The following is a 15902-nucleotide window of genomic DNA, read 5'->3' on the forward strand; positions in this document are numbered from 1 at the left end:
GCCGAAGGCTAAAAATACGAAGAAGATCAAATTCGCATGTGCATCTCGTGGACCAAATATTTTCCCGGCTCTGGCAGGCCGCCAAGTCTGCGTCACGTGACGCGTCCGGCCATCGTGGCGGACTGAGCCAGACTCGTCATTGGCGTATTTTCTGGAAGCTTCTTGCAGCAAATGGTTTATTTTTTCTGCCAATGAAGGTACCCGAGATCCTCACAAACTTTTATTTGAAGAGATGAGTGGATATTAATACCTAGAGGAGCGAGGCTTGTGAAGTTGTTTTCGAGGGCTTGTGAATGAAAAGTTGTTTTCATAGCGAACACACCCGGGTAAAGATGAGAATCTGAAGTGAAATAGTGAGGTGGGCATTAATCCACGGGCTGCTGGTTAAAGGGGAGATGATTAAGGAGGTGGTGGGCCTTGAGTGGGGAGATAAGTCACACCAGGGTTTGAGTGATTACAAGAGTTCCCTTGTTTATGTGGCGAGCGTGCCGGGTGGGGCTGGTTAGCACCCAGCGTGCACCGCGACAGATTGTACCAGCGGGGGGTCGAGTTACTGAAGACAACACTGGGTAGCGGGTGGTCTGGGGTGGCATTGAGTTGTCAAAAGAATCTGATCTGAGAGATGGACGATGATAGTGAAGGTGCCTCCAAGTGGAAGTCTGGAAGATTGCTTGGCCCTCCGTTTTGGAGAGACCCCAGCAAGCACGGACCCTGATTGTGAGGCTGATGGACAGACGGGGGACGAAAGGAAGTCTCATGTCTTCTGTCTCTCCTCCTTCCCTCTCGAACCTAAACAAATCATTTGGTTCATTTTTTCTTTTCTCCCACCCTGTTAGTCCCTCCCTTTAGTGTTGCGGGCCTGACTTTGACTTCACAACACCAGCCATTGCAGACTGCCGCAGTTTTCAAAAGCAAGGGTCTGATTTTTTTTTAATCCATAGCTTTGTTTATCCTAACTCCCACTGAAAACTTTGCTCTCATTGTTAAACGATAATAAACATTCTTGTTCATAAATGTCAGAAGCCGTGGGTCCGACACAGATTTCACCCGCTACTGGGATGTAAGCACTTCCTGTTTGTGTGCGCGCGCATGGATGCTCTAACCACACGCATTCTAGAGAACGGTGAAGCTGGAGATGTCTCCGATAAATATGACAATCGTGTGGAATTAGAAAGAGATGCATTTCGATTTTCTCGTGACAGCCTTGTTTGTCCGCCTGTCTTCTTCCTGTCTGCTGAGGTCTGTATGAATGGCTTCCATGCTAAGACTTTGTGATCCCACAATTCGCTTGGCATCATTCACCTGTCACACGAATACAAACTGCCAGCTATCGATAACTTTACAGGAAGTGTTTTTCTGGGGAAAGCGATATCAGGGAGGGTGTCTGACTGGCAGAATGTTCCAGGACCAAAAACCATGGCAACAAACAGCTGAGACAGAGGGGAACAAGATGGGAAGGTGCATGCTGGGAAATTGCTGTTTCCTCCCCTGCATCGTGGTGTGTGTACAAACTCATTCATTAGTTTATTTTGGATGGCTGTTTAGTTGCTAGTTTCTGTATTGTAGTGTCAGCAGACTTCTAAGTGATGAGACCAACAAAGCTGATGTTTGTGAAGGTTGTACAGGAAGATTTCTGCTCGTGCGAGTATCAGGACATGGCTGAAGTGTTCAGTGACAGTTACAAGCGATGGAGCTGGTCCTGCTGCCTCCCCAAATATTTAAGTTTATTCTTCTCTCACCTTAACAGCCCCCTTTCCCCCCTGAGGGAGAGGCACTGGTTGGTGAACCTGAGAAATACATGACCTGCTGTTATTTTAAACTCGTACAAATGCTTGGAGACTCACAATGTTGTCAGTGAAGACACACACTCATCAGCTCACCTGACTTCAGGTGTTTGTCTGCAGCCATGAATTGCAATGACTTGACGATAGATATTTGTTTCTAGATGTGATGTACCCTGTCTTCTAGTCTGTGAATGTAAACAACTCTGTTCATTTTCTCATGTGGAGAACTATTTTCTTCTCGTGCGTCAGTGTGATTGTGTTTGTGTTTGTGTTTGTTTGTGTCACAGACAGGCTGGACAGTCTGCTCAAGGCCGTGTACCACGAGAGATGGCGGGAATTCCCCGAGTACGCCACGTACAGCGGTTACCATGGTTACGACGACGCCCTGGAGTCGTTCACAATGGCGGCATTTGACAGGAGAAAGGTCAGAAACTACAGCGGAAGTGACGTAACGATCTACAGTTCCACAACATTTTGTGATTGTTTTGTCGTTTATGACTTTCTGTAATGTCGTTCACACACACAGACACACACACAGACACACACACCGTTTTCCAGCCTGCTACATTCCAGCCAAGCCGAGCAAGACGATCCCATCATGCTCCTCGCCGAGTGCAAGGCAGCCCTCACCTGCACACGCACCTATGATCGGTGCACCAGACGGGGATCGATGCAGTTTTGATGCCGACAGGTCTCACAGACAATGTTCTTTTGAAGTCGCTGCCCTGACCCACCTTTGACCCACTGATAGCTTGGCTTATCTCCCCCTCGCTGCCTCTCCTCATCTTGATGCTCGACACTCAGTTGGTCTCGCGGGACACACACGGTACCAATCAACAGTCGTGCCATTTGAGAGTCAAGGGGCGTAACGCTCGAGCCGATCTGCAAGGGAGGTCGATGATGTTGACGCTCTCTTATCAAAGCATTCGACTTCCGGCAACATCCACATCGCCCCCTAGCGACTGCCTGAAAGATCCACTGGAGATGCATCCCTTCCTCATTAATACACACTTGGCTGATGAGAAGGAGATTCCGGCAAAGTCCTGGGATTTGAACTTTATTTTGTATGTTTGTTATATTTTCTTAGGCTCTTGTCCAAAATTCCATTGATACATTTGATCTTTGTCTGTCTGTCTGTCTGTCTGCTGTCTGTCTGTCTTTGTCCGTCTGTCTGTCATGAGAAAGAATGTAACTCAAATCATCGATTGCAGGAACTGGTGGAGAAGTGGCTGGCAGAGACCAAGTCCATTCCCACAGACCGTTTGTCCAAGAAGGACCAGCGCGAGGTTCGGATCCTCAAGTCGTTTCTACAGACCTACCTGGACGGCTACAAGTGGCGAGAGTAAGGACAAGTTGTATGCGAGTATCACCTAGAGCCTTCCTTACCATTGTAGGTTCACTGCAGGAACTGGCGCCATCTAGCGGCATGATGAAGCAGTGTATCCTGTCAGCAAAAACCAACATACTTTCGCGCAGTTTTATTCGTTTAATTTTAAAAGGATACAAGACTTTAGATAGAAGATAGAAATGGTTTTACCTCTCAGAGCAGGACACAAATGATGTGAAAGAGTGTTCATAATAATAACAACAACCACAACAACAACAACAACTACAGAATTATTCAGGACACGAGCTGTATTTAAAGCTGTGTTCGCCTCATAGCCAGAGCTGTGGCTTGGACAGGCTCCACTGTTGCATGTTAACAATGGCGGCCGAGGCTGAGCTGGTGTCAGAAATGCGCCTTGGCAGCCGGAGTCGGTGCAAAGAAAATTGGTGTTTTAATATTTCTCTTGCACGGCACCAGGGGGCGCTGCTGAATAATTTTCTCTTTACGTCACCCAAACGTGGCCAGACAGTAATAGCAGCAATCCCAGACTTCCTCAGCCTTCTAAACGGCCAATTACCGCACTTTTCAAGTCTTGTAAACGTCCAATCAGCATTCGCCTCTTGTCGGCAGGCGTGACGACACCAGAGAACACTGGATGTTGTTGTGCAAACTTTTAAATCTGGAGGCTCGCTTACCAGGCTTTTATTTTCTTTCTTACTTTGAATAGAAGTCTGGAAGGCGCTCGGATTTCCCAGATTCTGCTCTGTTTGTCACCCCCATCTGTATCCGAGGGCAGAAATGGATGGAGGGCCTAAGTGAAGGTGGCGTGATGACGCCATTAGTGGAATAGATAGCGCGTGCGGAGTGTTGGGGCGCGTGCACGAGCTGTGCTTATGATAGGTCTGTGCAGGTAAGGTTGCATGTGATTCTCCATTATGATGGGTCTGGGCAGGTCCTGTTGCAAGTTATTTTACATACCGAGGCTGTAATGACACCAAGCAGTCTGTGGCAATAGCCTCTGACGTCTGAACACTTGTCACTTGGTGCTGGGAGGTTCTGTACCAGCGTCCTGCCTGACAGACAACATGGCGCTGCTGCAGCTTATTCTGTAGACATTGGGTTCAGGCGACTGAAAAAGGGAGAAATATTTATCTTTCCTTTTGGTTGCACGAGTTTGAGAAGCCCAAGTCCTGCAGCAATCTTGCTTCACAGAAGCCATCTTAGTGTCTTCACATCTTGACATGAACTTCGGGGGTCGAGTTCTGTTGACACTGTTTTGACGAAACTAAAGTTGTACACATTAAGTCTAAGACAACCAGTGTGCGTATATTATACACAATATTTTATGTAGACTTTTTCGCGCCTAAAATTGCTCTTTATGTACATGTCCGCCATATTGAATCAAAAGCGTGTGGTATGTCTCTTTATTTACTGTCAAAGAAAGTCTATTTTATTCCTAATCTCAAATTGGTGTTGTTTTGGTTGTAGTTATGGGTCGTTGAATTCGGTCAACTTTCTGGAAGGAGTGTCTAAAGGTCCGCAGTGGCCGCTGTACTCCAACCTGAAGGACAAGGACTCCCTGCAGAACTACCTCAAGCGCCTGGCCGCGGTGCCCTCGCAGGTAAGAACTCACCTCTGGGGTAGCTCACTGCCCTGATGCTGTGTCCCAAACCTCGAGAATCCCTTCCCAGAGGTTTGCGTGGGGAGAAGCCACTTTGAATTTGCATGTACTTCCGTGCTGCGCAAACTGGTGTTGATGATGGAGATAATATCATCAATGAGTTGTCTCCTCCTCCTACCCTCCCCTCGCTAATTCTCCCTCTGGCCGTTGCTGCTGACACAGCGTTAAACAACAACCAGCCCTTGTCGCTCTCTTGTCACAATTTTATCTTGTAAGCATTAAAAAAATTCCTTTTAGTTACATTTGGTTACCTCCCTTCATTTATTGCCAGCGTTGCACGCTTGAGCACCAGAGGGCGCTGAGGCGTGCAAGCAGACATCGCATGTAAATTATCGCCACTTTCATCAGCCACTTGACAGGCGATTCCGTCCTCGCAGCACGCGCCTCGCAGACGGCCATGGTGCGTGGCGATAGCGTGCCCGGGTGTGCGCATGCGCGGTTGTCTTTTTTGCCGTCAAAGGTCACGTGTGGAGGGGCGGGCGCGTGCTGGCGTGCTAAGTAGGGAGGGAGAGCTGCGGTGCTGGACTCGGGGATGTGCTTTCTCTTCACACCGACACTCATTTTCCTGACATGCGCCGGAGCGACTGCGCGTAAATCAAATCTCACGCGCTCCTTGAGAACCGCGCATGCCCACGCCACTACAAAGCAAGGGATGGGGATGATGGGATGGTGCGGGGGAAGGGCTGATGGTGGCTGGCGGGTGGCAAGGGGGAATGGCGGGGGAGGGGGAGATAAACGAGTAGAGGAGAGCATGGGCGGACAACCAGGAGAAGAATAAAAAGGTCATGTGACCAAGGTACAAAGCAACTCCTACACATGAAACCAAGGATCTTTACCTCTTGTCCAGAAGCTGGTTGCACGAAGTGTTTTTACAGCCGAAAACTGCGAGAAATATTAAAAAAATTAGAAACTTACAAAATTGTTCCTATGCCACTGACATTCGTTACACACGCGTTTTAACTCCCACTACCATAAACAAATGTGCTGAATGGAAGAAAGTCAAATAGTTTCATCTTATTTAAAACAATTTTAGTTTTAAAAATCTAAAATTATGTTAAGTAAAACCTTTATTTTTCTTTCTTTCAATAACACCATCAGAGAGAGAGAGGAAAGAAATAGAGAGAGCGGGAAGCGGTTGCCTTTTGTTAGAATGTCGACAGACAAAAGTGAGATCACCAACAAACTTAGAAGCCTTCCATTACCTAGCATAGCATCTAGACAAGGTTTATGCAAATAGATATCCTTTGTTTCCTATCCGATGAGTATCACACGCCTGAACGGAAGTCGGTGAGTTATCTCCCTGTGTAATCAGGCACGACTGCCAGCCCCCCCATGATGGAGCAATCTCAGCCGGAATATTGGATGGCGACTGGGGTGGCAGAGCGCAGAGCTGTGAAGTGAGAACTGGACAGAAAAACAAACAAACAAAAAAACAAAACAAACAAACAAACCATTGATATTTACACGTTATCGTCTGACTAACTGTTAGCCGGTCTCTCTATCCGGGGATCAACACAAAACAACGGCCAAACAGACGTGTACCAGGAGGCCGGAGGGCAAGCAATCCTTGTTTCCACACTTGTGAATCATTTTTATTCAAATGTCACGTGACCAAATGCTCGTGAACAGTTTGTGTCTTTGACGTGCAGGTAGAAGAACAAATAACGCTGATGAAAAGAGCGATGAGGCTCAAAAGAACAAATCACATAGTGTCTGTGGTAAGTATAGTTTGTTTTCATTAATGGTAAGTATAGTATGTTTATGTGGATCAGACTTTGTTTGCAATGTCCTGCAGGTTACAACGGCCAGTGTCGAAAAGATTTGGGCATTTATAAGGGGAAAGTGGGGAAAGCTGCGTGTGTGTGTGTGTTTTTGTTTTTTACGTGTGTGTGTGTGTGAGGTTTCGGTGTACAAAAAGCAACAGAAAAAACGAACTTGTAGTTTTGTTAACATTTTATAATCTTTGACATTTATTGCTTCCACGTTCTTTCCTTCATCCCTTCCCCAAGGAACTGGCAGCAGACAGCGTATGTCCTCCTCAACCCCACGCAAACCATACCGACACACTACAGAACCACACACACAAACACACACACACACAACCACACACACAAACATACACACACACAACCACACACACAGACATACACACACACAACAACACACACATACCTTCTCTTAAAAATATTTCCAGATTATCACAGCTTGACTTCAGGACAAGACAATGTCTACATCCGTTGAAGTCCAGCTTTACTCTAAACATTTTCACAATCTAGTAATGATAAATATTTAATTAACACAACCTTAGGCCTTCGCTTTATTGAAATTCTGGGAATGTCATGGCGACCCCTAGAACAATTAATTAGCATAATGCCATCAGAACTCTAGTCGTCAGACTGTTTTCTCTCTCATGAGAAGTCTGTCAGCTGCCTCCTGTCTCCCATAGGACATTGTTGTAAGGTTGCTTTGTGTCCCCAGGATCGAGTCCCGTCTATGATCGACCGCATCCACGTGGAGCAGATGTACGCCATGCCTTTCCAGTCTTCACTAGAGAAGAGTTCGCTCCCTAGACACCTCAAGTACGGTAACTTGTGTTGTCTATCATCACTTGTTACACAGACATCGTATTATTCGTTCTTCACACATGCTGTGTACATTTAGACAGTCCTGTGTATATTCCGGACTGACAGTATCATCATGCTGAAGACAACCTCACTGGAGGCAAAGTCACTCACCCATCCCTCATTTAACTTCATCTCTCACAGCAAGTTTTTTTCTCATTTCAAAATTCATCGCATGATGTCAGACTTCTCCCAGAACGTGTAATTTCATTTCATGGCTCACAACATTTCTCATTCCATCTCACAAACGACAGCACGTGTCACTTCATGACATAATTCACAGCAATTTTATTTCAGTCGGTTGAGTTCAGGCATCACAGCAAACCTTATTTCGTTTCAGGACTCATTTATGGGAAAAGGCAAAAGAACTGATTGACCCCATTTCCAAATCGCTTAAACGCCTCAAAAAGTTCGTTGAGCAGGTGAGTTGAGTACCTGTGAGGAAAGTCAGTAAGATGATGAAAGACAATGGATAAAGACAACAGATGTAAAGACAATGAACAAAACTGTCTTGGTTATATAATTCAGAAACTTCCAGAAAAGACAGTTAGACTACAAAAGAAAATTAATTAGTATACAAAATAAAAATTAATAAGTTGTATCGTGAGACTACAAGAACCGACAGTCAGAGAGAAAGAGAAATTCATTACTTCCATATTGTGTTCTGAGATGGGAAATCTTATAGAGAATTTTTTATGTGTCCAGCCTACACCGACTGGTAAAAAAAAATGGTGGGAGACGAGAAGCCGATGCTACTGAGGAGTTCAAATAGAGGAGTGTGTATTATTTTGACGATGGGAAAATATTTTCTCTGGCCTGGAGATTTCTATGAAGGGAAGATTTTCGTTTCTCCCAAGTGTAGTCTGTGAGTCCTGCCACACCAACAGGCTCATGGAGAACTTGGCACTTGCTTGAAATCGATGAGAAAACTGTTTTCATTTGCTCTCCTATGCAGCATCGGCTTCATTTTCATTGGCTGCATGGCTGGCGCTGGGTGGTCTGACATCTGTCGTCACTTCCCGTGGGAAATTAGCCCATTTCAGGAGTCACTAGAGTGATTCATCTTTGTTTTGTCTGGTGAACGAAGTGTTTTTGCGGGAGAAAAAAAAGAAGATGCTGTTTCCATGTCTGTAGAAATCAGCCTCAAAGACAGAATGTCTTCATCCCAGTGTAGAAAGTCAGCATCAAAGCCAGAACTCGATGCCAGACATCATCCTTGTTTTTCTTTGGAAGACAGAATACTGTAGCTGCAGCTCATCCGGGCTCTGACATTCCAATGCATCTGCGTATAAACTGAAGTGAAAACAACGATGTGCATCACTGGCTCTGCCTTGTGTCATCAGCATGTTAAAATTACTTTGATGGAAAAATAACAGGTCATTAGACATAATTATCTCAGTCCTTGTCAGCGGTCTTCAGTATAAACAAACATCTTTCATCAGTTTACTTGTTGTCGGATGTCAAACCAACGACAAATATTTAGCGTAGAAAGACAAGAACAGAGAAAAAAAAGGTGTTAATCAGTGTTTAAATACTTTACCAGATGGTGCAGGCTGGAGATTTATCGTTCCTTACGGGTGGCATGAAGAGTTACCGTTCGTAATGTGCAGACAGGGACATCACTCTTGTGTGCAGCAAGAGAACATTATTGATGACATCACAGACAAACACAACAGCTGTGGGAGGGTTTGAGAGTATTTGTGTTGTCACTGTTGTAGGAGTATCTGCCAGTCACGCGGTCTGTAGAGGGAGTTCACTCCCTTGCCAGTGGCGCTGAGTACTACCAGGCTTGTCTCGACTGGTACCTCGGCTTCCGCATCACACCGGAAGAAATCTTCGACCTCGGGGTCAGGGAAGTTTCAAGGATCGAAAACAACATCAAAAAGGTGAGGAACCTGTGGCCAATATTCTGTTTGTTGAAGAAACTGGAAACACCTCTCCCCAGTTGTTGGTGGAGTGATTTCCCCCTGGAATGACAGATACTCTTTGAACATTATTTCGCTCCTCCAAACTTCTTTTTAGGTGAATGGTTAGTCACAGAGAGACTTACAAATACATTTACACACACAGAACAAGACAGACATATACCAGTACACAGACATCAACATATCACCTACACAAACAAAGGCAGGAATGCATTATATGGTCTCTCTATCACGTGACTACAACTGCCTGAAGAATTCATAAAATGTTATCATCCCTGTAAAATTTCGCGAGCAGTTTCCAAAAATTCTGTTTTTTGTGAACTAATTGCAGATCATGGAGAACGTTGGTTTCCGTGGCAACCTGAAATCGTTTTTCCAGTATGTTAAGTTCATTCCCAAGTTCTACAACCACACAAAGGTCAGGAGAAGCTCTTCTGTCAGAGAAACTGGAATCAAAGTCCAAACTTTAGAAATTTAATTCATGCGCCAGACTATGTTTATATTTGTGCTTCTAGTCTATTTCTAGCACTGAATAATAATAAAAATCATAAAGCAGCTGTGAGAATGTGAGTTTTTATATAAACCTATTGAACTTTTTTGTATTGGTGACAGGAAGAGCTGTTGCTAAGATACAATCTGATGCTAGATGACGTCATCCAACCCAAACTGTCCCGGATGTTCTACAACGTACCGATCCCAGAAGTTTTGTAAGTGATTTAATGAGCAGGTATTGATGTTAAGAAAGACAAGGGCTGTGAGTGAGGGAGGGAGGGAGCAGTATGTTCAGACATCTCGAGCCTCGATTCAGTTTTATGACGTCACTAAAACTCCATCTGGCGGTGAGCGTCAGGGGCCAGTAATCTTATTCCTTTTTTGTGATGATCGCCCCCAGACTGGACCCGGGTACCAGACGATCCTGGTAATAAAGTCGCCATATTGTCTGGAGGGTTGGGGAGGGCGCGAGGCCTGTTTCTGTTTTTGTTCTGTGTGCGGAGGAATCAGCTATGAATAATTTTATCTCTCACGGCTCTCCGGCGATTTGTCTGGGTCACGAAAAGGTCAGCGGACTGTGGGCAAACTTTGTGGCGAGAATTAAAGTGTGATGATGGATGAAAGTCTGGGTGTACACGAGGCCGTCCCTACCCAGCCTCACTTCACACTTTCATGTTGCTCCATTAAAAAGCGAGACTGGAGCAAACAGCCATTGCGGGTATCCAAGATGTCAGACAGAAATAGATTGTACTCGGTTACAATATGCTACCCGGACACTGAAATATTCTAGATAACAGGTAACAGTGGAGTCAATAGTCGTCATAAACAACAGACAAAAACATTAACATAAATATTGTTTACAAACTGCAGGCCACAGCAACTTGTCAATACAATACATAATAAAAAACTGTTCTTTTCAATATGCAACAACGGGTACAGTGACATGATGCTCTACACAGCAGTAGGTATAGGTTATGTTGGTGTAATGTCACGTGACTCTAAGCAAGTAGCTCGGGGTCATAGGTCACTGAGAATACACCCTTCAAAATGTTGGCTTATTCTGACTTCACCATCGTTTTCAGGGTGGCTCCCATTGAGAATGATGGACCTTGGGGTTCGTACGGTCAGAATGTTTTCTATGTCAACCTGAAGGAACCAAACAAGAGGCAAGTTCTTAAATTAACAAGTTTTGGACTGTTAACATCGTCTAGAGCTAGAGTAATGTTGAGTATCGTGACTTTGGACGCTGGTCACGTGGTGCTGAAAATACTCACTAGATTGTTTGTCCTTTCCTCTTTCTTTCTCTCCCTATTTTCTGAAGCCATTCATCTGTCTCGCTTTGTTTCTTTCGCTCTTTCTCTTTTACGCATGCGCGCACGCTTGACACACAATAAGCTTACGTATGAACTCATACACTGCACCACACCTACCCGACTCGTATGTTTCTACCCAACACTACCAACCTATGAGACAGTTCACTGGTCAAACCCCGAGGCCTTCCCATCATGCCTGATGTTGTGTTGCTGTGGTGGCCCTCAGATCGACCTTCACCATGTTGCCGCTGGCGCTGCACGAGACGAACCCTGGCCACCACTTCCAGGAGTCGTACACCCGCCGCTTCAGCATCCCCGGGTACCGGGCGGACGCCATGAACGGTCGCCTCTTCTCCGTCCCCTTCCACTTCCCCGTCTACAGCGCCTACGCCGAGGTGAACGAGTGAACGAGCGAGAAAAATGTGTGTGTGTGATTGTGTGTATGTGTGTGTGTCTGTGTGTGTGTGTGTGTGTGTGTGTGTGTGTGTGCGTGTGTGCGTGTGTTTGCATGTACAATTTTCTAATGCGTATGTCGGTGTCCAGGGATGGGCCCTGTATGCAGAATACCTGGGAGAAGAGATGGGACTCTTTGACGACCATTTCGACCTGTAAGTTCTGTTACCATATTTCATCAGCCAACCCTCCCGACCCCTCAGATGGTGAATGTAAACTGAATAATCTCTTCATTCCTCTCTTTCTTTCCACACACACACATTACTTGTCATTCAGACAGACCTCAACGATGCCGCTTGTCCAGAAGAAGCAGGTACCCGATTCTCAAAATGTCTCTTGGGAGAGAGGAGTACCCCAAATGTTTTAAATCTGCCAAAGAATCGCATCACGTGCGACTATTTATAGAACACACTCGTGGTGACCCAACCCTCGTCACCACAACAATTTAAGCGATGTCGCCATCTTTTGATCTTCTCTCCCATACAGAGCGCGGGGGAGGATGTTAAATAAATGAACAAAGTACTGAAAGCTAATTGATTCCCTCATCAGGCGGCCCCCATCATTAGCCTCTGAGACAGTTGCTGTGTTGGTCACACTCACTAATCGACAAACTGTGTTGTTGTTGTTTAGTTTCGCCAGGTAACCCTCGAGATGTTGTCACACATCGATTAATGTTCACTAATCGATGAACTCTCCTTGTGTTTCCTATTCTAACCACAGCTTGATGACGATTGAATATCGATGAACGTGTTGCCATTTTCAGTTTCGGCAGATACTGCTCTGAGATCTTCCGAGCCTGTCGCCTCGTAGTGGATTCTGGGATACATGCTTTTGGGTGAGTTTTCTTTGAAACATGTTTTTCGTGTTTCTTGTGTTTTAATGGTTTTTTTTTTCTCTTGTTACCTCCTTTAGTCACAAAAGGTGTATTTACAGACTCCAAGGCAGAAAAAAAGTTGAGTTTGGTAAACAATTGGTCAAAGTCCAGCTTTTGTTTCAAAAGAAATAGAAATAGGCTGTCCTGCTGTCGATCACTTTTGATGGTTTGAATACAACAATGATGATAGTAATGAAGCTAATAATGTTGATGATTAACTGATGTGACTATATACACTACAAATAAAACTCTAGCACAACAAGGATCTGTAGGTAGAGATAGAGATGCGGACACACACGCACATGCACTCACATACAGATATAGGTATGGATACAGAAATAGTCATTCTTACTTTTTTCCAGATGGGATCGTGACAGAGCCATCTCCTTCCTGTCCAACTACAGTGATTTTCCGGCCAGCCAGATAGAAGCAGAAGTAGACAGATACATCACGTGGCCTGGCCAGGCATGCGCATACAAGGTTGGCGAGATCAAAATTAAAGAAATGCGCCAAAGAGCGGAAGAGCAACTAGGTAACCACTCACTCAAAGCTTGCACGTGACATTTCGTGTGCTTGTGTGTGTGTGTGTGTGTGTCCGTGTGTGCGTGCGTGCATTCAGTTATTTTGTATCCTAAATGCAGGTCGTCGCTTTGACCCAAAAGAATTCCACCACGAGATTCTCAAAGTCGGGTACGTGCCGCTGGACATCCTGGATGAGGTGATCACCGAGTGGATCGAGTCCAAGAAAGACCCGCCGCAGATCGAGGAACCAGCAGACGACACCCTCGTGACGCAACAGTCGACGTCACGGGCCACCACGAGCAGCCATCTTGCCTGGCTTCTGCTTCTACTACCTTCAGCACAGCCAGGATCTACAGGTAGCGACGACATCCACAGCCACTCACAACAGGTGCCATTGTCTAGCAAGACTGTCGTCGTCTTTGTCGAAATCTCATCACTTTGTCGTTGGCGATGAAATCCCTGGCAAGTGCCAAGCAGGGATGCAGTGAGAAACACAGACACTGCTAGTGATGCTGAAGACGGTTAGAAAGCAGTTGGGCATCAAACATTCTCTGCTGGAACATTTGACAGACCTGGAAATTATTTTCTGGGATGTTGAAGGTTCCTTTGTGTAGTAGACTGAAGCGATCAGTAGTTTAGACTGTGATAGTGAGAAGCCTTAGGACAACTTCATCAAAATCCTTTTTCTCTTGGTAATTGTGTTTCGTGTATTTCATTGAATCAGTTAGTGCACAACACTATTTTCTGTGTATTACACGAAATTTAGTTAGCGTATTTCATGAGAGTTTGGTTAGTTTATAACATTTCATTAGAGTGTTGCACAAAGTTGTCCAGGTCGCTGAAAAGAGACATTTCTTAGTGTCTCACATCTTAATGAAAGGTATAAAGATTTTTACAACATTTCTGGTATACACTAAAGTGTTTTGTAAATTTATTATTTGCATTTCATGTCATGTTGGATATTTTCAGTTGAAATCCTATTTTGTCCTGGGATTAGCCGTTGCAGTCTTGTTTTTGTCTGGATGTCAACGGTAGTCACAGATGAATGTTTGTTTGGACAGCTAACCTAGCAAGCCAAAGACTAAGGAACAAATTTTATTTCGCATGATCTATCACTTCTCAAACAGAAGTAACAAGCAGGACAAGTGTTAACTGCATTGTTATAAGGCCAAGTCTTATGTTATTATCTTTTCTTTTTGCAAGTCAGTGTTTGCGGGTGTTTGCGTGTGTGTGTGTGTGTTAATTCAACATTTCTTGCTGCTTTTTATGAAGTTTAGTGTAAACAATTATATGGAAATCAACAATAATAATCATGTTGTTGTTGATGATGATGTCATCGATGATGTCGTCCAACTGTAACAGAGGATCATTCCCTTGCATTCCTTGTTATGGTAGTGTTATGCCACTGATGGTTGTTTCTCAATACAGTTTTGTTATGCTGTGATTACCGTCAGCTCACACTGTCGTCGCCCCATCCTTACACTTGAGATAACACAGCTAGGGGAAGTAACCTGCAACAACGCAGCAAAAACTCGACCAGGGTGTTCTCTCCCTTGCTTCACTATCGTGGCATCGCAGACTGTGAAGGCGCTAGCCTAAGGTCAAGGGTCAAAGCGGCGATAACAAGGTTGGAAAACGATGCTTACACAGGCGGACTGTTAGACTAACGAGTAGTTGCCTTCTAATTCCGTCTGCTGCCTGACACATGAGGTAGTCTACCATTTATGCACCCCGGGTAGTAGGCAGCGGGTAGCCAGACACAAGAAGCGCGACGCGTGGAAAGTTGGCAGGAAGTCTGACACATGGACAGCCTGGTACTGAATTTAAAGGTAGTCTGGTAGTCTGAAGCATGGGTGACCTGACACTGAACTTGGAGCAGGGTGAGCCTCACACTTAGGTAGCAGGACACATGGGTAGCCTGGCACATGACAGGCGCTCACCCCGAATGTGACAGCATGACAGTGACATCCATTAATTTCAAACTCTGCTCCAATACTTTGTCTTTGATCCTAATTGAGAAATCGCCTCAGCACCTTCTGCACACGAGTTTCTCTGTTCATGGACGCTAGTGTTGATGAAGACTGAGTTGGAGAAACACATATTTGTGAGATGACCACTGGGCTAAACTCTTACACTGCTGAGGGAAAGATAAGTGAGTTCATCTTGGCTTACCTGTTCTTGCCAACAATTTAGAAATGCTGTTGTGACAAAACCAACAAGTTTTCTGAGGACAGTTTGGCGACGAAGGACGATGAAGGAGCAAGTGAGAAAAGAGTGAATGGCAACTTTTGTTCTCTGGCTACATTATACTACTGAGATAAATGTGATTTGATGTGTGTTTTTATTCTGATGTCGAAAATTGTTTCAAGTAGAACGCCTTGCATTTGTGTTGAGAAGATTAAACATTATTCAAGCTGACTCTGTTCTTGTTGGCAGAATTGAAAGATGAGCGCGAGCAGACAATTGTCTACAGGACGATATCTCAATGATTACTAGAAATGCATTCGATTTACACAAAATATCACCGACATTACAGAAAGTAACGCAGTAACATGACTCCAGGTAACCATTATACCAAGTAAAACAATAACATAATACACAGTAACACGATATTACACAAAGTAGCATTATATAGGTAACAGCAATATTACACAAGGTAACACAATAAAACACAAAGTAACAACATTATACACAGACAGACATGCAGACAGGGTTTTAGAAAGAAACCTGCAATGTGGGCGAGGAGGGGCGCTCTTTTTTCTACACAGACAAGCATAAAAACCTATCTGGAGACCTTGCCTCCCCAACATTTTATACATTTATCCTTAAAACATTCAGGGGACGCAACCTCGCGATGATTCCTTTCTTGTTTCAGGTTGCTGCCCCTGAACTGCTTGTCTCTCTCTCTCA

General features: G+C 44.8%; 1 protein-coding gene across 1 annotated transcript in view; it reads left to right on the plus strand.

Annotated features, from left to right (window-relative positions):
• Positions 1-15410, plus strand: part of LOC112555444 — a 45142-nt gene extending 29732 nt beyond the window's left edge. The window contains exons 2-16 of the mRNA XM_025223849.1: positions 2072-2208; positions 2996-3126; positions 4600-4732; positions 6442-6510; positions 7271-7371; positions 7754-7835; positions 9132-9299; positions 9670-9756; positions 9951-10045; positions 10913-10996; positions 11370-11538; positions 11687-11751; positions 12360-12431; positions 12833-13002; positions 13112-15410. Of these exons, the coding sequence (XP_025079634.1) occupies positions 2072-2208; positions 2996-3126; positions 4600-4732; positions 6442-6510; positions 7271-7371; positions 7754-7835; positions 9132-9299; positions 9670-9756; positions 9951-10045; positions 10913-10996; positions 11370-11538; positions 11687-11751; positions 12360-12431; positions 12833-13002; positions 13112-13446 (1898 nt within the window). The 3' untranslated portion in view covers positions 13447-15410. The remainder of the gene's footprint in view (positions 1-2071; positions 2209-2995; positions 3127-4599; positions 4733-6441; positions 6511-7270; positions 7372-7753; positions 7836-9131; positions 9300-9669; positions 9757-9950; positions 10046-10912; positions 10997-11369; positions 11539-11686; positions 11752-12359; positions 12432-12832; positions 13003-13111) is intronic.
• The last annotated feature ends 492 nt before the right edge of the window (positions 15411-15902 follow it).

The sequence above is a fragment of the Pomacea canaliculata genome, linkage group LG14, assembly GCF_003073045.1.
Source record: "Pomacea canaliculata isolate SZHN2017 linkage group LG14, ASM307304v1, whole genome shotgun sequence".
Classification (NCBI taxonomy): Eukaryota; Metazoa; Mollusca; class Gastropoda; order Architaenioglossa; family Ampullariidae; genus Pomacea; species Pomacea canaliculata.